Here is a 22,481-nt window from a genome sequence, read left to right on the forward strand (position 1 = left end):
AGCATCTGTGGAGGAGAATGGACCGTCAACATTTCAGGCCGAGACCCTCCCTCTGGACTGAGAGTGGACGGGAAATAGTCAGAGAAATGAGGTGAGGGGTGGGGATGGGACAAGAGCTGGGGACTGAGAGGTGGATCCAGGTGAGGGAGGAGGTGGGAAGGTGGAAATAGTGACAGGGGTGGGAGGGGAGTATTTGGAGCAACACGGGGCTGCAGAAGATGGAAATTGGAAAAAAGGTTGAATTTCCCCATGGGGATGAATAAAGTATCTATCTATCTATCTATCTATCTATCTATCTATCTATCTATCTATCTATCTATCTATCTATCTATCTATCTATCTATCTAATTCCATGATCGAGGAAATGAGGATCGGGCAGAAACGTGTCTGAGATGGGAGAGCTGTGAATGCAAAATAATGTGGGAAATGAGGCCGATGGGTCGAGCAGCCTGTGAGGGGCGAGGAACAGTCACCGGGTCACGTGCGAGACCCTCCACCGTCACGTGATCCTGTTTTACCGCGGATTGGCGGCATCTGCGGGTTTGTCTCCGAGGCCCCGCCCCTCCGTGATGACGTAACATGCACACTGCGCATGCTCACATTCCCGGGACGGGCGGTGATTCTTTGTCTTTGCTGAAGCGGGTCTGGAGCGGTGGATTGTCGGCGGGATCCGGATCGGGAGAGGGTCCTCGCCCCCCTCGGGCGGGGAGCCGGTGGGTCGGATTATTCTCAGCGGAGCGAGACCGAAAAGATCCATGCGGTGAGTACTGAGTCCGGTCCCGAGCGATGCTGGGCAGTGAGTCCCGGTAACTTCCCCGAACTCGCGGTCTCACCCCGCTTCCTGGACAAAACCCATCGAGGTCGGTCCGGGTTGTGAGATCTTCACTCCGAAGATATTTTGTGAAGTATTTTGTCTCACGGAGTTACTTCTGAAATCGGTGTTTGTTACCTGGAACTACCAGAGGATTTATTTAATGCAGAATGAGGAAGGATAAAGACAGTCACTACAATTTTAGTTTCAAAGTTACCAAATGGCCGCTGTGTTAATCTTTGTCAGACGGAGACTCTCAGTGTTTAAAGTTGAGTCTGATATTTCCTGTTTTGGTCATGTTTGGAGAGGCAGTTTCCCTGTTGCCAGGAACAGCCAGGATCTGCAGGAAGTGGTGCACATTTTTATCGCTCTCTGGTCACTTCCTCTCATTGAGAGTTAGCGGCCTCGGGAGCAGATGGAACAGACTGATAGTGGGGTGGGGAGGATGTTGTGAGCATTCACTGTATCGACTGTATTAACCCTGTGTTGGAATGAAGAGAAAACTGATGAATGTGGGACTTAAATTTGTGCAACTTTGTTCAGGCCGTCACAAACATCTTGTAATCAGTCAATAGTTGTGCATCATTTAAAGTCAAAAGAGAAAATGCTGGAACCGTTCAGCAGATCGGGCAGCGTCAGTTCTGATACTGAGTCTCCCACAGTTTCTCTTTCCATAGATCCAGTCTGATGTACCGAGTTTCCAGCAATAGTGCTGGAAACTCGGTACATCAGACTGGATATTATCCCGCGGTGGAATTATCTTTGGCCCGCGAGATAATATCTAATTACTATTAAAGCTGGCCCCAGTAATCGAAGCGCCTATGGCGTATGATATGGCTAATGCTGAGTTTATTCAGGTACCAGGTTTTCAGGGTTTTTAGTGTTTATTCGGCAGTCTTCTTCATAAGAAACGGAATTTGTAAAGTGAAACACTTTGTAGTTATAGCAGAGACTGAGACACATGAGAGCAGGCTGAAAAAACGGAGGCAACGAAAGCTGCGTTCGCACGCTTCCGACTGATCCGGCCCGCATGAAGCTGCATTTTGCTCAATCCGGCCCGTGACCTAAAATGAGTTTGACACCCTTGAGGTAAGGTAAAGGCAAACATTAGAATTTCAGTTTCAACGTTATAAAATAGCAGTTGAGTTAATTTTATATTAAGTCACTTTACAGGACAATGTCAGGGTAGCAGTCCGTCACCTGAAGTTTAATTGAAGTTGGATAATCCAACAAGACAATTATCTGAAAGACAAGAGTAAATCGATAGGAGAGTGATTTCAAAAGAAAATTTCGCTTTTTTGGAATGGTCGAATCAAGGTCCTATCGTTAATCCCATGGGAATGTTGTGGAATGGCCTGCAGCAGCAGTTCAGGCAAGGATTACCACCAACATCCCAGAGCTGAAACAGTTTTGTCAGGCGGAATGGCCTAAACTTCTTCCGAGCCGATGTGCAGGAATATCTACAGTGATCGGAAGCATTTGGCTAAAGTTATTGCTATACGGGGTAGTGGGGGGTCACACCAATTATTGAAAACCAAGGTTCACAGACTTATTTTTAACAAGTACATGTATTATTGAATCCTGTTAATCTTGTCATAACGAGACTCAGTGCGTTTGAAATTGACTCCATTGTTTACATTTTTCGGTCATTTTCGGAGGGCCGCTTTCTGCATTGCCAGGATAACATCCCATGTGACCGGCAAGGAGCGGTAAACATTTTGATCGCTCTCTGGTCACCGTTGCTCAGTGAGAGTTAGTAGCATCAGGAGCAGATGTAATAGACTGATAAAGGGGTGGGGAGGAAGTTGTGAGCATTGACCGTGTGTACAGAATAATTCCTGTGTTGGAATGAAGAGAAAACTAATGATGATCCCTTTTTCCATCTGGTTCCATCTGCTTATTCCCCACGCATCTTGTTTAAACTCTGTCCGGCCTGTATCCCCTCACCTCAATGATATATATCAACCATCTTGTTCAACCTTTGTCCAGTCTGTATCCCCTCACCTCAATGATATATATCAACCATGTTACCATGTTGTTCAATCTCTGTCCAGTCTGTATCCCACCACCTCAATGATATATATCAATCATCTAGTTCAACCTCTGTCCAGTCTGTATCCCATCTCCTCAATGATATATATCAACCATCTTGTTCAACCTCTGTCCAGTCTGTATCCCCTCACCTCAATGATATATATCAACCATCTTGTTCAATCTCTGTCCAGTCTTTATCCCACCACCTCAATGATATATACCAACCATCTTGTTCAACCTCTGTCCAGCCTGTATCCCACCACCTCAATGATATATATCAACCATCTTGTTTAAACTCTGTCCGGCCTGTATCCCACCTTCTCAATGATATATATCAACCATCTTGTTCAACCTCTGTCCAGTCTGTATCCGATCACCTCAATGATATATATCAACCATCTTGTTCAACCTCTGTCCAGTCTGTATCCCCTCACCTCAATGATATATATCAACCATCTTGTTCAATCTCTGTCCAGTCTTTATCCCACCACCTCAATGATATATACCAACCATCTTGTTCACCCTCTGTCCAGCCTGTATCCCACCACCTCAATGATATATATCAACCATCTTGTTTAAACTCTGTCCGGCCTGTATCCCCTCACCTCAATGATATATATCAACCATCTTGTTCAACCTCTGTCCAGTCTGTATCCGATCACCTCAATGATATATATCAACCATCTTGTTCAACCTTTGTCCAGTCTGTATCCCCTCACCTCAATGATATATATCAACCATGTTGTTCAATCTCTGTCCAGTCTGTATCCCACCACCTCAATGATATATATCAACCATCTTGTTCAACCTCTGTCCAGCCTGTATCCCACCACCTCAATGATATATATCAACCATCTTGTTCAACCTCTGTCCAGTCTGTATCCGATCACCTCAATGATATATATCAACCATCTTGTTCAATCTCTGTCCAGTCTGTATCCCCTCACCTCAATGATATATATCAACCATCTTGTACAATCTCTGTCCTGTCTTAATCCCACCACCTCAATGATATATACCAACCATCTTGTTCAACCTCTGTTCAGCCTGTATCCCACCACCTCAATGATATATATCAACCATCTTGTTTAAACTCTGTCCGGCCTGTATCCCACCTTCTCAATGATATATATCAACCACCTTGTTCAACCTCTGTCCAGTCTGTATCCGATCACCTCAATGATATATATCAACCATCTTGTTCAACCTCTGTCCAGTCTGTATCCCCTCACCTCAATGATATATATCAACCATCTTGTTCAATCTCTGTCCAGTCTTTATCCCACCAGCTCAATGATATATACCAACCATCTTGTTCAACCTCTGTCCAGCCTGTATCCCACCACCTCAATGATATATATCAACCATCTTGTTTAAACTCTGTCCGGCCTGTATCCCACCTTCTCAATGATATATATCAACCACCTTGTTCAACCTCTGTCCAGTCTGTATCCGATCACCTCAATGATATATATCAACCATCTTGTTCAACCTCTGTCCAGTCTGTATCCCCTCACCTCAATGATATATATCAACCATCTTGTTCAATCTCTGTCCAGTCTTTATCCCACCAGCTCAATGATATATACCAACCATCTTGTTCAACCTCTGTCCAGCCTGTATCCCACCACCTCAATGATATATATCAACCATCTTGTTTAAACTCTGTCCGGCCTGTATCCCCTCACCTCAATGATATATATCAACCATGTTGTTCAATCTCTGTCCAGTCTGTATCCCACCACCTCAATGATATATATCAACCATCTTGTTCAACCTCTGTCCAGCCTGTATCCCACCACCTCAATGATATATATCAACCATCTTGTTCAACCTCTGTCCAGTCTGTATCCGATCACCTCAATGATATATATCAACCATCTTGTTCAACCTCTGTCCAGTCTGTATCCCCTCACCTCAATGATATATATCAACCATCTTGTTCAATCTCTGTCCTGTCTTTATCCCACCACCTCAATGATATATACCAACCATCTTGTTCAACCTCTGTTCAGCCTGTATCCCACCACCTCAATGATATATATCAACCATCTTGTTTAAACTCTGTCCGGCCTGTATCCCACCTTCTCAATGATATATATCAACCACCTTGTTCAACCTCTGTCCAGTCTGTATCCGATCACCTCAATGATATATATCAACCATCTTGTTCAACCTCTGTCCAGTCTGTATCCCCTCACCTCAATGATATATATCAACCATCTTGTTCAATCTCTGTCCAGTCTTTATCCCACCAGCTCAATGATATATACCAACCATCTTGTTCAACCTCTGTCCAGCCTGTATCCCACCACCTCAATGATATATATCAACCATCTTGTTTAAACTCTGTCCGGCCTGTATCCCCTCACCTCAATGATATATATCAACCATCTTGTTCAACCTCTGTCCAGTCTGTATCCGATCACCTCAATGATATATATCAACCATCTTGTTCAACCTCTGTCCAGTCTGTATCCCCTCACCTCAATGATATATATCAACCATCTTGTTCAATCTCTGTCCAGTCTGTATCCCCTCACCTCAATGATATATATCAACCATCTTGTTCAATCTCTGTCCAGTCTTTATCCCACCAGCTCAATGATATATACCAACCATCTTGTTCAACCTCTGTCCAGCCTGTATCCCACCACCTCAATGATATATATCAACCATCTTGTTTAAACTCTGTCCGGCCTGTATCCCCTCACCTCAATGATATATATCAACCATCTTGTTCAACCTCTGTCCAGTCTGTATCCGATCACCTCAATGATATATATCAACCATCTTGTTCAACCTCTGTCCAGTCTGTATCCCCTCACCTCAATGATATATATCAACCATCTTGTTCAATCTCTGTCCAGTCTGTATCCCACCACCTCAATGATATATATCAACCATCTTGTTCAACCTCTGTCCAGCCTGTATCCCACCACCTCAATGATATATATCAACCATCTTGTTCAACCTCTGTCCAGTCTGTATCCGATCACCTCAATGATATATATCAACCATCTTGTTCAACCTCTGTCCAGTCTGTATCCCCTCACCTCAATGATATATATAGATAGATAGATAGATAGATACTTTATTCATCCCCATGGGGAAATTCAACCTTTTTTTCCAATGTCCCATACACTTGTTGTATCAAAACTAATTACATACAATACTTAACTCAGTAAAAATATGATATGCATCTAAATCACTAACTCAAAAAGCATTAATAATAGCTTTAAAAAAAAAAGTTCTTAAGTCCTGGCGGTTGAATTGTAAAGCCTAATGGCATTGGGGAGTATTGACCTCTTCATCCTGTCTGAGGAGCATTGCATCGATAGTAACCTGTCGCTGAAACTGCTTCTCTGTCTCTGGATGGTGCTATGTAGAGGATGTTCAGAGTTTTCCATAATTGACCGTAGCCTACTCAGCGCCCTTCGCTCAGCTACCGATGTTAAACTCTCCAGTACTTTGCCCACGACCGAGCCCGCCTTCCTTACCAGCTTATTAAGACGTGAGGCGTCCCTCTTCTTAATGCTTCCTCCCCAACACGCCACCACAAAGAAGAGGGCGCTCTCCATAACTGACCTATAGAACATCTTCAGCATCTCACTACAGACATTGAATGACGCCAACCTTCTAAGGAAGTACAGTCGACTCTTGTTCAACCATCGACAGATCAACCTCTGTCCAGTCTGTATCCCCTCACCTCAATGATATATCTCAAAATTCTTGTCAATTTCTGGCCAGTCTGTATCGCATCAATAATTACATGTTTTTAGTTTCAACGTTACATAATGGCCAAGTGTTAATCTTGACAGCATTCAAAGTGAGTCTGTTATTTCTTTTTTTTTGGTCTTTTTTGGAGAGCCACTTTCTCTGTTGCCAGGGTAACAACCCATGTGACTTGCAGGGAGAGGTTCTCAATTTTATCACTCTCTGGTCACGGTACCTCAGTGAGTGACAGCGGCCTCGGGAGCAGATGTAACAGACTGATAGTGGGGTGAGGAAAATGGTGTGAACATTGACAGTATGGACTGTATTATTCCTGTGTTGGAATACAGACAAAACTAATGAATGTGGGCATTACTTTTGTGCAGCTTTGTTCAGGCCATCACAAACGTCTTGCAGTCAGTTAATAGTTGTGCATCATTTAAAGTAAAAAAGCGAAAAAGCTGGAAACATTCAGCAGACCGGGCAGCATCTTGGACAGTCCCAGTTCGGATACTGCGTCTTCCACAGTTTCTGTTTCCACACATCCTATCTGATGAAACAAGTTTCCAGTAATACTATTTCAATTTTGTATCAAAAGCATTTTATTCCTGTTATCCTACAGGAAATATGATGGCCAATTGTGCTGGGCAAGACCTCATTTAACAATAAGTTAATGATAAATTGAGTTCAGTTTAGCGGCTGAAGACAGTGTGAAATGTATGCCCGTAACTGGTGACTCAGAGCCAGGTTTTCCAGCCCGATCATTGGTCCAGTCAGATGACCATCAGGTTCCCCTTCTGCCATAGGTTGATGGAGTGTTTTTGAACTCTGATTGGCTGAAACACTACATCATATTACCGGAGCAAGGATCCCTGGGAGAGTTGCTGTTTGGGCTGTAATCTTTGGAAACTACGGCCTATGGAGCTCTCAGTATTTGGGATTTGGCCAAGGTCAGTACTTATACAGATGGGACACGCTATTCCTCCTTCCAAATGAATCAGAAGTCTCGAGTATTTGGACATTAGTTGTGGGTGTATCCCAGAATACACCACTTGCTGTGAGATGTGAGGACGATGTGCGAGGCTTCTGGCGTCGGTAAGTGACAGGTTCAGCCGTGTGACCCTATGAGGTTGGGTCATGGGATATCATCATTTTAGATCCAAGTAAAATGAACCCGAGGATCAACCTGCCCAGGTTTATGAGGTGTTGAACGAGTATTTCTGGTCTGGGGGTTCAGTCTTCAAACCATGTATGGAAATTCCCCCTCACTGTCACCTGTCTGTCAGGCAGTGGAAATCTAACGGATTTTAATGATGGATGTCTGCGGTAAAAACTTAAAATGTTTGAAGTAATTCTAACGAAATGTGTGAACCTGAATCGTCAAATTTGTTCCTCTCCCCACAGCTGTTCCTTACCTGCTGAGTGTTTCTGGTAATTCCAGTTTTGTTTTTATTACATTCACCCAGGAATGGTTTAAATTTCCTGAAATGGGCCTGATTTAACCTGGGAATGGAAATGGCTCATTCTGTGATAGGAGAACTGTAAAGAAACCACAACTTTTCCCACTAAGTTATCCTGGTACCAATTTGCCTGTTATTCCTGGGAATGTGTTCAGTGCAATTGTTGCTAAAAAGGTTCACATGAATAATCTGAGGAATGATCGGCTTTATGTATGAGGAGCATTTGATGAGTCTGGACGTGCTCAGTGGAGTTCAGACGGTGGGAGTGGTGTGGGGAGGTGAAGTAAACCTACTGACTGTTGAAACGCCTCGATACAGTGGTCATGGAGAGTCTGCAATCTGAGAGCACAGTCTCAGAGTCAAGACACTTCCCTAAATATTGAGATGAGAAAAATCTCTTCAGCCAAAGGATGGCTGCTGTGTGGAAATTGTTGCCGCAGAGTGTGGCTGAGGCTGCGATTTGCATATATTTATGGCAGATTTAAATATGTTCTTGATTGATCAGTAGCTTCAGAGTTAAAGGATGAAGGCAGGAATATGGTGGTGGAACAAAACATGGTTTAATAGTGGAGCAGACTCGTTGGACCAAATCATCTAATTCTCCTCCTACACCTTGTGTCTGACCATAACTGAACGATGTGTCCTTCGTGTTCCATATCAGGCTTTGTGAAGTGCAAGGGACAATTTCAGATTTGTTCATTGAGATCGTTATATTTGTCTTCAACATTTAAACTTTGTTAAGCGGATATATTTTGCTCTCCTTTGTATTGGTAATGTGCTTTATTATCTGTCTGGTTGAAGTTAGACCGGCGGTGAGAGGTTTATTGGAAGAAAAACCCACAACTGGAAGCAAACCACGGCTGAAAACGAGGGAACAGCAACAAGTGAACCAGCCCGAGGACTGAGAGCACCGACCAGAGAGAACCCTTCTGACTCAGAGTTCACATTTATTCAGTTGGGAGAAAGTTTGGTGAGTCTCATTTACTCAAACACTGGTCCTTTAGACATTACATACCTGTACAAAGGAGTGTAGGAAACAGTTGGAGTGAGACTGTATTTGCTCAGAAGTACCAGTTATGCCTCTGTCAGACCCCGTTACAATCACTCTAGGTGTCGTAATGTGCTGTCAGCAGCACAGCTCTTTAAAGCCACTCACTTTACCTCATTTCAAGGTCTTGCATTTTCTGAAGTTGTTTTTGGTCAGTTCTGAGTGGGGAGAGGGAATCAGAGGGATTTGTTTATACTTACTATCTTTCAAAAAATGTAACTGCTTGGATTTACTTGCTGCAAACTTACTACCTATACCCTTTAAATTCTCAACCCAATTATTGAATGTCACTAAGCACTGGACTCGAGTTAAGAAACAGCCCGTCACCGTCACCCTCTGCTTCTTACCAATCATCTGTTTCCAGACTCTGGGGCTCTGTAACAAACTCATTGTTAACAGCAAGATTAGACAGTAACTAATACAAAAGATTTGTTGCTTCCTGAAAGAACACATATCCTGTCTGATCCAAAGGGAAAGATCCTCCGTTGTTTACAACTTGATTTGACCCGGCACCCATCATCCCCGGTCAAGCTGTGTTCGCTAACCCACACGACCCACGCTAACCCACATGAAGCATGTTCCCGCTGATGGGTGAGTACAGAACTAGAGGCCACAGTTTAAGAATAAGGGGTAAGCCATTTAGAACTGAGATGCGGAAAAACTTTTTCACCCAGAGAGTGGTGGATATGTGGAATGCTCTGCCCCAGAAGGCAGTGGAGGCCAAGTCTCTGAATGCCTTCAAGAGAGAGTTAAATAGAGCTCTTATAGAGAGTGGGGTCAAGGGATATGGGGAGATGGCAGGAACGGTGTACTGATTGTGTAAGATCAGCTATGATCTAGTGAATGGTGGTGCTGGATAGAAGGGCCGAATGGCCAACTGCATTTATTGTCTATTGACCCCAATCTCCTTCCACCCCGCCGATAGGCCCACATCGTTTCCATCGTTCACCCCACTATCGCACATGTGGACAGATCCCCTTCACCAACATCCACCCTCTCAGCTTGGGTGTCATAACTAACTGATCATACATTCCCGGCTCGGGCGCAAAAATAAAATGAAATTAAAAACAGGAGACCCCGGACCCCCCAGATGCCTAGCTCTGTCCCAGCCCTTACCCACTTCAACCGACCTTCGAATTACATAAACCTAAGATCAGCCCCTCACTCACCGCCGCCCGAGCAGGAGAACCACCGGCATCCGCTGGGTTCGGCACTGTGCTCTGATCTGCAGGAGGTCCCCGCAGCGCCACCTGTGGCAAGACTTCAGAGGGACAGCAGAGAGTGTTCAGGTGTCGGTTCATTCTCTGTGACATCCTCCAAACATCACATCAACATCCAACCGACTCTGGGCGAACTTTAACGACCAAGAGATATAATCCCTGTCAGCGATCAGTTGTCTGAATGATTCGTTCACTGTCGGGGTGTTTAGATTGCCGGGAGACAAGGACTGCAGGGACGAGAGGTCTTCTGTTAACTAATACTAATCTGTGTTTCCCCACTGGCAATTCCGGTTTACAGTAGTAAAACTGTTGTTTATGAAAATACTAAACAACGAGACACAGCACTGACTGATCAGATCACCCTGGAAACTGTTCTTCAGAAACATTCTGAGTTTTGTGACCCAACTCAAGAGAAACTCCTACTCTACGGACAACATGGCAGAGCAGGGCACCTGGCAAGGGACTTTACTTCACACAGCATCGGATTCAGTGATGGAACCCGTTAAGTACCTTCGTTCTCCTCCTGAAATCATTAAAACCTCCACTATCTTGCCTCACCCCCACGTGACGTCACTCTGGTGCGCCCACATAAAACCATAAAACATTGGAGCAGAGTTAGGCTACTTGGCCATCTGACGTCACGTGCGCGGTTCCTTACGTCTGAGGGTTTGTTTCTCACTCACCGGTATTCTCACCAAGTTTGGAAATTCCCACTCACAGTCGCCTGTCTGTGAGCATCTGGAAATTAAAGAAACACTCAAGATGCTGGAGGCCTGAAAACAAATCAGAAATTGTTCAAAGCCATTCCAACACTGACCTGAACAATTATCTTTCCACACATGATCTTTATCTGTTGAGTGTTTATTTCATTTGTAGCTTTTTAATATATTCTCTTAGAATGTACTAAAAGTGAGTACTTAGAAAGTACTAAAAGTCTCATGGGAATTGGAGATGTGTGTAGCTGGGAACTGGGCTGCAAACTATCAGATGGCATTTAATATTGATAAGTGTGGGGTGTTGCACGTTGGCAGGACAAACCAGGATTTGACTTACACAGTGACTGTTAGGGGCTGTGGTATGTGACAAAACAAATTGACATGGGAATACAGATCCACAATTACTTGCAGGTAGCTTCAGAGTCCTAAAGAGAGCTTTGGGCATATATTGACATTTATAACTCACGCAGGCTATTGGGAAGAGGGGTTGGGATATTAATACCAAAGTGGTAAAAGACACCGTGAATCCAAATATGCAGAATTGTGTTCAGTTCTCGTCATCTACTTGGAGGAAAGATACCAATAAGCGTGAAAGAGTGCCGGAAAAATTACACGGACGTTGCTGGTATTTCAGTAAAAAATTATCAAACTTGATTCCCTCGAATACAGGAGAATGAAGGGACATCCTAGCAGGGTTTCAACTTTTTTATGCTATTTGTCCCTACAATCAACTGAGGGGTCCATGGAACCCAAGTTGTTCACCCCTGCTAGAGATATACAAAAGTATGATGGTATAAATAGGGTGAATGCAAGTACGCTTTTGCCCCTCAGGTTGGGTGATGTCACGGATTTAGGGCAAAATGTGAAATATTTAAGGGTAATCGGAGGGCTAACTACTTCACAGAGGGTGGTGCGAATGCGGAAACAGCTCCCAGCAGAAGTGAGAGATAAAGGTTCAATTGTAGTACTTAACAGATGTTTAGGGAGATCCATGGATGAGAAGGTATGGAGGGCTATAGTCTGTGTGCAGGGGGATGGGACCACACCGAACTTGGCACGGACTGGATGAGCTAACAGTCCTGTGTCTGTGCAAAAAGATACTCCCTGTCTATTCTATCAATATCTTTCATAATCTTATAAACCTCTATCAGATCTCCCCCCAGACCACACCGCTCCAAGGAGAACAACCCAAGAATTCCACTAAAAAATGGATTTTGTTTGAATCCATTCTGACGAAAGGTCGGGAAACCGAATTGTTAACTTTGCTCCTCTCCCCACGGCAGTTCCTTATTTGCTGAGCGATTCTTTAATTCCACTTTCTCGTCATTACACTCACCACGGAACACGTTAAATCTGCTGGAAATGGCTCAGGGCACCAGCTCCCGTTTTGTGATAGTAGAACAGTGAAGAAATCAGAGCTTTTCCCCAGTGCACTATCCTGGTATCAATTGTCCTGTTATTCCTGGAGATATGATCAGTACAGCTGTTGCTAACAAGGTTCCTAAGATAAAGCTGGTGGATAATAAACTTCATGCATGAGGAGCATTTGATGGCCCTGGCCTGTGCCCAGTGGAATTCAGAGGGATGGTGGTTGGGGGGGGGGGGGGGGGGGGAACGGCGTTGGGGGTGATTATTTACACTAACTGAATACCAACAAGCCTGGACATAATAGGAAAGGAGAGGACGTCTCGATTAGACAGAGAGTCATTGATCAGAGAGTGCAGCCTCAGGATAAAAAGAAACTCCACTGTAAATTGAGAGGGGAGAAATTACTTTTGCCAGATGTTGATTGATCTGTGGAATTTGATGGCACAGAAAGTGGTGGAGGCGATCGTTGGGTACATTTATGTTTTGCATTGCTAAATAGGTCGAGTATTATAGCAGGGAAGCAAAAATACGGTTTGGAAAAATAATCGTCTATGATTGATTATGGAGCGGACTAGAATGACCGAATCACCTAATTCTAACCCTATGTATTATGACTTGTGTCTTATACCATGACTGAGCCAATGACTTCTTTGTATCCCATCACGACCAAGAGAAAATCACCAGTTTCTTGAAATTCAAGCAACGCATACAAAATGCTGGAGGAACTCATCAGGCCAGGCAGCATCTATGGAAGAGAGTCGATTCGACATACAGTTGCTGCCTGGCCTGATGTGTTCCTCCACTATTGTGTGTGTTCCTTTGTATCGCATCTCAGGTTTTGTAAAGTGTGAGGGACAGTTCCAGATTTCTTCACTCGGATCATTATTTATGCGTTCAAGATTTAGATTTCAGTTTAATGCTCGGTTCTCCTTTGTATTGTTAACGTGTTCCAACATCTCTCTGGTTAAAGTTAGACCTGCGGCGAGAGATTTATTGGAAGAAAAGTCCACAACGGGAAGCAAACCACGACTGAAAGCAAGGGAACAACAACAAGTGAACCAGCCCGAGGACTGAGAGCATCAGCTGCAGAGAACCCATCTGACTCGGAGTTCCCATTGATTTAGTCAGGAGAGAGTTTGGTGAGTCTCATTTACTCTAACACTGGTCCTTTGGACATTAAGTTTCTGTACCAAGGAAGGTGGGAAATAACTGGCATGGGACTGAATAACTGAAGAAGTGCCAGTTACGCCAGTTGCAATCACTCCAGATTTACTCATTGCTGTCAGCATCCCAGCTCAGTGAAGCCACGCACATTCCCTCACATTTTTTGCCCATTTCATCTCTTATCGGCTCTGCTGCTTCCTTGCTTGGCGGTGTTTGGTCGCAATAATCTCAAAATGCGTTGACTATTTCCTCCCTTTATAAGACGCCGCAGTGCTTCCTGCTGTAGTGGCTGCAGAAATGTGGAATTACCATGAACTACAGCAACATGTCATTGACTCCTCTGTCTATTGCAAGCTGCAATGATATACTTGTCCTCGAGTATATCGTCGTGCAAGCCTCTGCTAAGAGCAAACCCTCTTGAAGCCAAATGTCCCAGCACCACATTTCATTCAGACCTAACTAGCAAATGCCAACCAATAATAAACATTTACATACCCTGTCGTCATCAAGTACTTCTCTACTAATAAATTTTCAGAACCTATGAATCTGTGATTAAGCAGAAATAGATTTTGCAATGTTCCCATTTGATCTTATGCCAAAGCATGGGTTATAACTGTACTTAAGTTGAATAAATGTCCTTGCGGCCAGCACTGCTATAGCTTCCAAAGTCGGTTTATAGTCAGTCATATCGGGATAGGAAGCAGGTGTTGGGCAAGATGATGGAGGAGTTGATATTAAGGTAGATGCAATGTTCAGAGAGACTGTGGAAGGATTGGCTGTGGACAGGGCATCATGTAGTGAAAAAGGAGCAACAGTTTCCCCTCCCCCTCACTCCACCTCTCACCCTCCTATTGTTTTGCCGGTGTTAATCGCGGGAGTCAGCAAATCTTTCTGCTCACTAACCAGTGAAAGTAAAGCCTTGATTCCATTCAGAGCGCAGTTTCTTTATAAAGAAACTGGGCGGGGCGGTGACCTGGCCAGCACGGTGCGGGACCGAGGGCCGTGCTCCCCGTTCCCTGTTACTTACTCTACAGTCTACCGCGCGCAACAGCTCACCGCCCCGCCCACTGCCCACGTGCGCCCTCTCGTGAAGCATCGTCACCCTCGCGCTCTCGGGCTGATGTTGAGACGATTTAAAAATGCTGCGCGTGCCCGGGATCTCTCGTGAAGCGCTGTGAAATTCACTTATCCCTCATTGGTGACAGCAAGTGCCAATTTAGCATACCAACCAATGGGGATATGCGTTTCATCATTAAGGGGTTCCCTCCATAGACCCCACCATGTGTTTCCTAACAAAACTCCCGGGAATGAGCCAACAAGCTCGTTTTTTTAATGCTGCTCTTTCTCGCCAAGGAGTTGGCAGAGCTGTAAGGGCAACGATTGAAGTGGGAGAACAGGGGGTTTATCTCTTCTGAAGTGGCGAGGTTGAAGAAGGCTTCAGTATATGTGTAGTGGACACCGGTAAAGTGTTAACCTGCAAGTGCGGTGTTGAGTGATTTTGAGAACAATTCACGATCTTTCTATATGACACAATGGGTTGGAGGGAACCGGTGGCTGCCTTTTGTTTGAGGTGTCTGGTTTTAAACAACGGAGTAAACAGACCCACCTCGGGCCAGCAGTCTGTCCCACTGGGTGTTTTGGGGTCAGATGCTTGGAACATGGTTGCTCCCTGTCTGCATGAGCGATTTATCTGAGGGACAAAATGCAACACTTACAAGTCTGATATTGACTGAAAACAATTGTATTTATTATTGTATATTGTTTATGATACAATCATTGTCCAATTTATGTTCAAATTCAATAGTCAGTCAACCATACATGAAAGCCGATGAATACAGTGAAATAAAACAGCGTTACTGCACACCAAGCTGCCTTGTTGGAAACTGCCTATCCAAGATACCACAAGGTCAGGCTCATTGACTGATAGTATTATCTAGCCATCGTCACCTCTGTTGTCCTCTCCTTCCTTTACCTTCTATTTTACCCAACATGGAATACTGTCTTCTCTTGATGTGGTCAAATTATCTGAGTTTCACATAAAGCAGAGCAGATGTCCAGGAATCCCCATTTCCTTAAGGATTTGCTGTCGTTTATTATGGTCCACACTGTTGAAGGCTTTAGAGTAGTAAATAAAACACAGATAAATACTTTTCTGGAAGTCTCTTGATTTCTCCATTATCCAGCATGGGTTTGGAATTTGCTCTCTGGTGTCTCTGCCTCTTCTAAAACCAGCTTGTACATCTGGCAGTTCGGGTTCCATATATTGCTGGAGTATTGCTTGCTCGATCTTTAGAATTACCTTTCTAGCTTATGAAAATGTTCGGTAATTTGAACAATCCTTTACATTTCCCTTCTTGGGTATGGGGATAAAAACAGATCTTAATCCAGCTTAAAGGTCATTGTTGTTGCTATTTTTTCCCCAGATCTGCTGGAAAATTGTATGCAACACATTTACAGCATCACCTTCTAGAGTTTTAAACAATTCAACTGGACTCCTATCACATCCTGCAGCCTTATTATTGGCGATGTTTTCTATCACCCATTCGACTTCACTTTCCAGAATGCCTGGCTCTAGATCGATGAGGGAGTGATTGCAGGTGGCTTCGCTGTTGGATCTTTCTGGAATTCTTCTGTGTGTTCCTGCCAACTCCATTTGATGTCCTTTGCTTCTGAAAGGTCTTTCCCTTCTTTGTCTTTTCCTACGCTCATTTTACATGAAATGTTCCTTTGATTTCCCTAACATTCAGCAAAAGGTCTCTTGTGTTTCTTTTTCCAATTCTGTTGGCTTCTTCAGCTTCAGTGCATCGCTCCTTTAAGAAAGTTTCCTTATATTTCCTTGCTATCTTCTTGAACTTTGTGTTCAGTTGGAGGTCTTTGTTCCAATCTCCATTTGCTCCCTGGAATGTAGGAGAGTGAGTAGTGACTTTACAAACATGGTTTAAATTATGAAGGGCAGAGTAACTGACTCACTCCTTTATTTGTGTAATTCAGGTCATTGCCAGCAGGTGGTGCTTTCTGCCACCCAGACGGCAGACAAGAAGACGACAATCAACCAACTTCAGTCAGACTCAGAATGGACACAGGTATGCTCACTGAGCTCTTTCTCATTAAAACTCTGTCCTTATGGTGCACGTGTAGTCAAATTATCAATAGTTCAGAGGGATAAACTTGGGCGACAATGGGGCAGAAAGAAAGTGCCATCAAACGGGGTCATTGTTCCACCTGGTAAAGCGACTTTGAGCACTGGAACAATTTACCAGCTCCAGCGCAGGGACCTAACAACGGGAATGGTCGAATCACTCCGCTCACCAGGCAAATCTTCACCTGAGAGAAAGGAGAAGGAGCCCCTGAATAAGCTGGGAGTGGGTAACACTCAGACAGGAATACAACAGCGGGTAATGTAACAGTCGAGGGAACAGATAGAATTTCCGTCAGCATTTGGTACGCCCTGATGTGGGAAATGCCTCCGACAGCCATTGAGAGAAACAGATGGTGTTTTCTGTTTGGAAGGGCAATGGTGAATTCTCCCCCAAATTAACGGGTTGTTGCACAATGGAGATGAGGGGAGTTCCCGGTGTCTGTTCCCCATGGCCGAGTTAAAGAACGTTATATTGAGGGAGGATGGGCTGGGTGCAGGAGACAGTGAACAAGAGAAATTGTACACAGGGAATCGGGGGGGGGGGGGGCTACTGAAGCAATTAAATGTCCTTGGCAAATAGGATTAAAGTAAAACAAAATAATAAGTGGAGAGGGCACCGTACAAAATGCTGGAGGAACTCAGCAGGTCAGGAAGCACCTATAGAGAAAAAATAACCTTCAACGTTTCGGGCTGAGAATCTGTAAATTGATTTCAAAGTTGTCTTGGGTACATAAAATGGAGTCAGCACTAGAGGAGCGTTGTTCAGGCTGAAGGTCTGTGAAAAGTCGTGTCCGCAAGGATCACTGTTTCGCCATGCGTCGTGTGTGTGAATCAAATAGGTTAATCATATGATATACTGGGTGGACTTATTCGTTGATTTACAGAGTTGGAGGAGTTGAATAACTTTGGGACTGTTGTCAAAGTGTTCAGCATCCAGTTAGAAATAGGAACAGAGAGTCACCAAGTACAGATAATTCAGGCAAATGTGAGAAGTTGCATTTTGAGAGGTCAAATTCGCGAGCAATGTGCACAGTGGATGTTAGGACTGATAATAAGATTGATGTACTGTCGGGTCTTGTGATGGATGTGCATAGCTCCCTGAAGGTGGCAACACAATTGGTAGTGTGCTAACGATGAGTTGAGGTATTTGTTAAAGTTAGACTGTAACTGGATACGCGTTGGTTAAGAGACAATTTCAGTATTGTGCACAAATCGAGAATGATATGGAGGGTCTGTAGAGGGTGCAGACGAGTTTCACCACAAAAACCTGAGGTAACAGGTTAAGTTTAGATGGTAAAGTTTAAAGGGGATTTAGGATGCATGTTTTCCACAGAGAGTAATCGGTGTCTGGAATGAACTGCCGAGGGAGGGACTGGAAACAGATACCTAGCAGCGTCTGGGAGGCGTTTGAACTCATGAGTAGGCCGGGAACGGAGGGATATTGACCGTGTTCCTGAAGATGGGATTGGTTTAAATTGGCATCGTGTCCGCATACGCATGGTACACTCTACTACTTTATGTTCTATGACCGACTACAGATCTGAACTCCGCCATCTCCGCCTTCCTGACAAATTGTGACGAACACCAACTGTTCCAGTTGACGAGATTCTACATGGAGCGACTGGAGCAGGCGATTGAGGAGGGTGTGGAGGGAGTCGGTTTCATGTTAACTCATGATCATCATTTCAATGAGCGAGAGTATCACGTAAGTGGTTGGAACATAGGCTGAGTGTAGATTCTACTGAATCAATCACAGACCGACAGAACCGGTGTAACGGCACCTCTGGGCAGTGAAAATCCTGTAATGCTTGTGGTGAACATCAAGAAAAGAGTTTTCATCTGCGAAAACCCTGAACTTTTATTAACCAATACAAGCCTCTCTCCAGTTTTCTGATCACATTCATTTATAGACAGATTAGGATACAGGCAATGATTGACTGGTGAATTTAGTGATGTGATACTTGACGGACATTGCAAGTGGACAGAGAACCACTTTACACCACTCAGTCTGACATCACATCATCTTCCCAATGTTCGACCTTAATGGCCATTCACCAGTCTGTGTTCTTCTCATGACCCACGGGTTTCCCACAAATCAAATATATAGGGACATATTTCTCAGCTCATTCTCAGTCTACCTTCAACCCTATTTTCAACTCAGGCAACATTGACTATCGTCTCTCATTTGAACTGCTGGCCCTTATTTTGATCAATATCCCAACATGCCTCATGTTTCTGTTACCTTTTGTTCCTTGTGACTTCCAATTTGAGTTTGTAATTACCACAGCATTTACTGTTAACATGGGAAGTGCAACATTAGTGCCACTGAAAATATTCCAAACATCTACAGCTAACATAGAATTACAAGGAAACAGCTTTCCAATGGTCCTTGTGCTACTGGAGTGCATTCACCTATTGCCACCCAGAATGAATATTAGTGAAGAGCCAGACACCATACTGAACACGACATTCCACGTGAGGCAGCTGACAATTTCAGTCCATACTTCTTACTCAACATTCCCACCAGTTGGCTTTGGTCTGTCACACGTGCACAATAGTCCTGAGTTTGCTGGCTGCTCCTCACTGCCAGTTTCCAGCTGTTGGCTGGCACTGGACCCCTCGTGGAGCCTGGCAGTGAAGGGTGAAGCTGCTGCGGTTCACCAGGGATTACCCTGGCGAAAATCAACAGTGACCCGGCCATAGTTTCACCTAGTCATAGTCATCAAACCCAACAGTACAGCAACAGGCTCTTCTGCCCATCTCGTCCACACCGACCTATTATCTGCTTAGTCCCATTGATCTGAACCCGGACTGGAGACGTCCATAACTCCCCCATTGAATGAACTTATCCAAACTGATCTTAAATAATCAACTCGAATGTACATCGACTAATTAAGATGGCAGCACATTCCGCGCTCTTCAGCAACCTCTTAGTGAACAAGTTCCCTCTCATATTGCCTTTCACCTGTCATCATTACCCTATGATCTCTAATTCCAGCCCCACCCAACCTCAGTAATAAATGCATTTTCGCACTAACTCTCTCTATACCTTTTATAAACGTGTATACCTCTGTCACATCTCTCCTGGTCCTCCTACACTCTATGGAATAATGTCCTAACCTATTCACACTTTCTCTATATCTCAGATCCTCAACTCCTGGTAACAATCTGTATTTTATTCTGCATTCGTTCAATCTTATTGATATCATTCCGGGAGGTAGATGTACACATTGCTTCAAATTAGCCTCTGCAACATCAACTTCGACATAATATCCCAACTTCTGTATTCAATATTTTGATTTATGAAGCCCCATGTCCAAAAAGCTTTACAACGTCATCTACCTTCGACAACACTTTCAAGAAATTTTGGATCTGTATCACTTTGCAGGATCTCATCACACTTCCTACTCTTGTCATTGGTACCAACGTGGACCAAGACCTGCTCATCCTGCCCTTAAGGAAGTTTCAGAGTCGATATGAGATATCACTGACCTTGGCAAGACACCATCCAAAAATCCTGTTCTCATAAATAGAATCTCCAGTCTGTTCTCCTGACCATTGAACTCCCCCTGTGTGCAGATCAGCAATTCTCATCCCTTCTGAGTCACAAAGCCAAACTCAGAGCCAGAGGCATAATCACCGTGTCTTTCCTCTGCGAGACCATACCCCGAAACAGAAATCCGTATACCTGTTACAAGGAGTTTCCTGTAGTGGCTGCCTGTTCCCTTCCCCCTCTTGGCAGTCACCCAGTTTCCTGTGTTCTGCGCCTTGGGTATAGCTCCCTCCCTGTAAAGTCTGTCAGTCAACCTCTCAGTCTCCCGAGTGATCCCGGGTTTATCCAGCTCCAGCTCCAATTCCTCAGCAGAGTCTGTAAGAAGCTGCAGCTGGATGAAATTCCCGAAGGTGCAGTTGTCAGGGATACTGGAGGTCTCCCTGACTTGCCGCACCCTGTAGGAAGAGCATCCCACTATGCTGCCTGGCATTCCCACTGTTCTAACAGTGAAACAGAGAAGGGAAATATTACCCAAGATCGACCCAAGCCTCCGCCTCTCCTCACTGAACCCTCTCTGACACAAAGCCTCAATAACCTACCTATCTCTGGCTCACTCACACTATGTCTGCTCCTTTTAAACCTTGCCAAGTGGATAAGTACCCCGCAATCTGTGGCGTTCAGAAAGTCATCACTGGCCACGCTAACTTCTTTTAAATTTCCTGCTACGAACAATTGCTGTCAGTGATCTGTGACGAGCAGAATGTGCTGGGTCAGTCCATGTTCAGGGTAGATTTGAACCCATCCCTCCGCTCCTCAATATATTCCCCATTGTTCATTACAGAGCGTGACTGACCTCGCGGAGAAGGGAAAACGAGCGGGCGCTTCCAAACTCCTCCTGGATCTGGTGATGGAGAAGGGCTCCGGGGCCCAAAGGGTGATGTGGGAATCCTTTGTGAAACTACATCACCATTTACCGAAGCTGAGCAGAATATTGAATGAAATACGGGAACGTGGTAGGGTGAACAATACACTGTGTGTTACAGATGTCAATACTGATGAATTTACAGTATTACACAGAACAGACTTCATGCAGGTTAATCTGTTTGAACAGGTGACGGCCAGTTCACCTACATGGACACTGAGCGGGGTTTATCTGAAGTGCCCGCGCATCTGAAAGGTAAGTGATGGACTGGAAAGCTCAAAGCCTTTATTTCACTCTGAGAGTCTGAATACGTCTCTTTAGAGGCCTGTTTCGAGACTGTCAGAGTCTGGGAGACAGGTTTTTGTTGTTATTTCACACTGAGAGTCTGAATACCTGTCTGTAGAGGCCTGTTTAGAGACTGTCAGAGTCTGGGAGACAGGTTTTTGTTGTTATTTCACAATGAGAGTCTGAATACGTGTCTTTAGAGGCCTGTTTAGAGACTGTCAGAGTCTGGGAGACAGGTATTTGTTGTTATTTCACTCTGAGAGTCTGAATACGTCTCTTTAGAGGCCTGTTTAGAGACTGTCAGAGTCTGGGAGACAGGTTTTTGTTGTTATTTCACTCTGAGAGTCTGAATACGTCTCTTTAGAGGCCTGTTTAGAGACTGTCAGAGTCTGGTAGACAGGTTTTTGTTGTTATTTCACTCTGAGAGTCTGAATACGTCTCTTTAGAGGCCTGTTTAGAGACTGTCAGAGTCTGGGAGACAGGTTTTTGTTGTTATTTCACTCTGAGAGTCTGAATACGTGTCTTTAGAGGCCTGTTTAGAGACTGTCAGAGTCTGGGAGACGGGTTTTTGTTGCTGTGGCTGCAGGACAGGAAGCAATTTGCATTTGTCACAACACCCGGCACCTTCCCAGTCTCGGGATCGGCACCTAGAGGCCTCTATGAGTTTGATAAACAGACATTCCCGTCGGCCTCTGTCCTGTTGCAATCGCTGTACCTACCTCTCCACCTATCTTTGTATCATCCGCAAACTTTGCCACGTATACATTTATTCCATCATCTAAATAATCGACAAACAATCTGAAAAGCTGCGGTCCCAATACTGATCCCTGCGGAGCACCACCAGTCACTGGCAGCCAATCAGAAAAAGGCCCCTTTTATTCCCGCTCGCTGCCTGCTGCCTGTCAGCAATTCCGCATCACGTGCCAGTATCTTTCCTGTGACATCATAGATTTTTATCTGCTTAAGCAGGTTCGTGTGCGGCACCTTATCAAATGCTTTCAGAAAATCCAAGTAAATGGCATCCACTGACTCTCCTTTGTCCAGCCTGCTTCTTACATCCACCGTGAAATCTAACAGAACTATTGCTAACTTATTTTGTCATTAGTC

The 22,481-nt window shown here is 44.4% G+C and overlaps 1 protein-coding gene across 5 annotated transcripts in view; it reads left to right on the forward strand.

Moving 5' to 3' along the window:
- Nucleotides 1-611: 611 nt before the first annotated feature.
- LOC140720641 (NACHT, LRR and PYD domains-containing protein 3-like) overlaps nt 612-22,481 on the forward strand; it is a 50,361-nt gene continuing 28,491 nt past the window's right edge. Inside the window, exons 1-8 of one of the 5 annotated variants that reach the window (XM_073035475.1) lie at nt 612-760; nt 8,825-8,989; nt 9,539-9,658; nt 13,342-13,510; nt 16,527-16,618; nt 18,213-18,379; nt 21,009-21,180; nt 21,279-21,344. In XM_073035475.1, coding sequence (XP_072891576.1) covers nt 16,609-16,618; nt 18,213-18,379; nt 21,009-21,180; nt 21,279-21,344 — 415 coding nt within the window. In that variant the 5' untranslated portion in view covers nt 612-760; nt 8,825-8,989; nt 9,539-9,658; nt 13,342-13,510; nt 16,527-16,608. Of the gene's footprint in view, nt 761-8,820; nt 8,990-9,538; nt 9,659-13,341; nt 13,511-15,339; nt 15,442-16,526; nt 16,619-18,212; nt 18,380-21,008; nt 21,181-21,278; nt 21,345-22,481 lie in introns of all 5 variants that reach the window. The other 4 variants (XM_073035479.1, XM_073035477.1, XM_073035474.1 and 1 more) reach the window with 4 other exon arrangements.

The sequence above is a fragment of the Hemitrygon akajei genome, unplaced genomic scaffold, assembly GCF_048418815.1.
Source record: "Hemitrygon akajei unplaced genomic scaffold, sHemAka1.3 Scf000045, whole genome shotgun sequence".
Lineage (NCBI taxonomy): Eukaryota > Metazoa > Chordata > Chondrichthyes > Myliobatiformes > Dasyatidae > Hemitrygon > Hemitrygon akajei.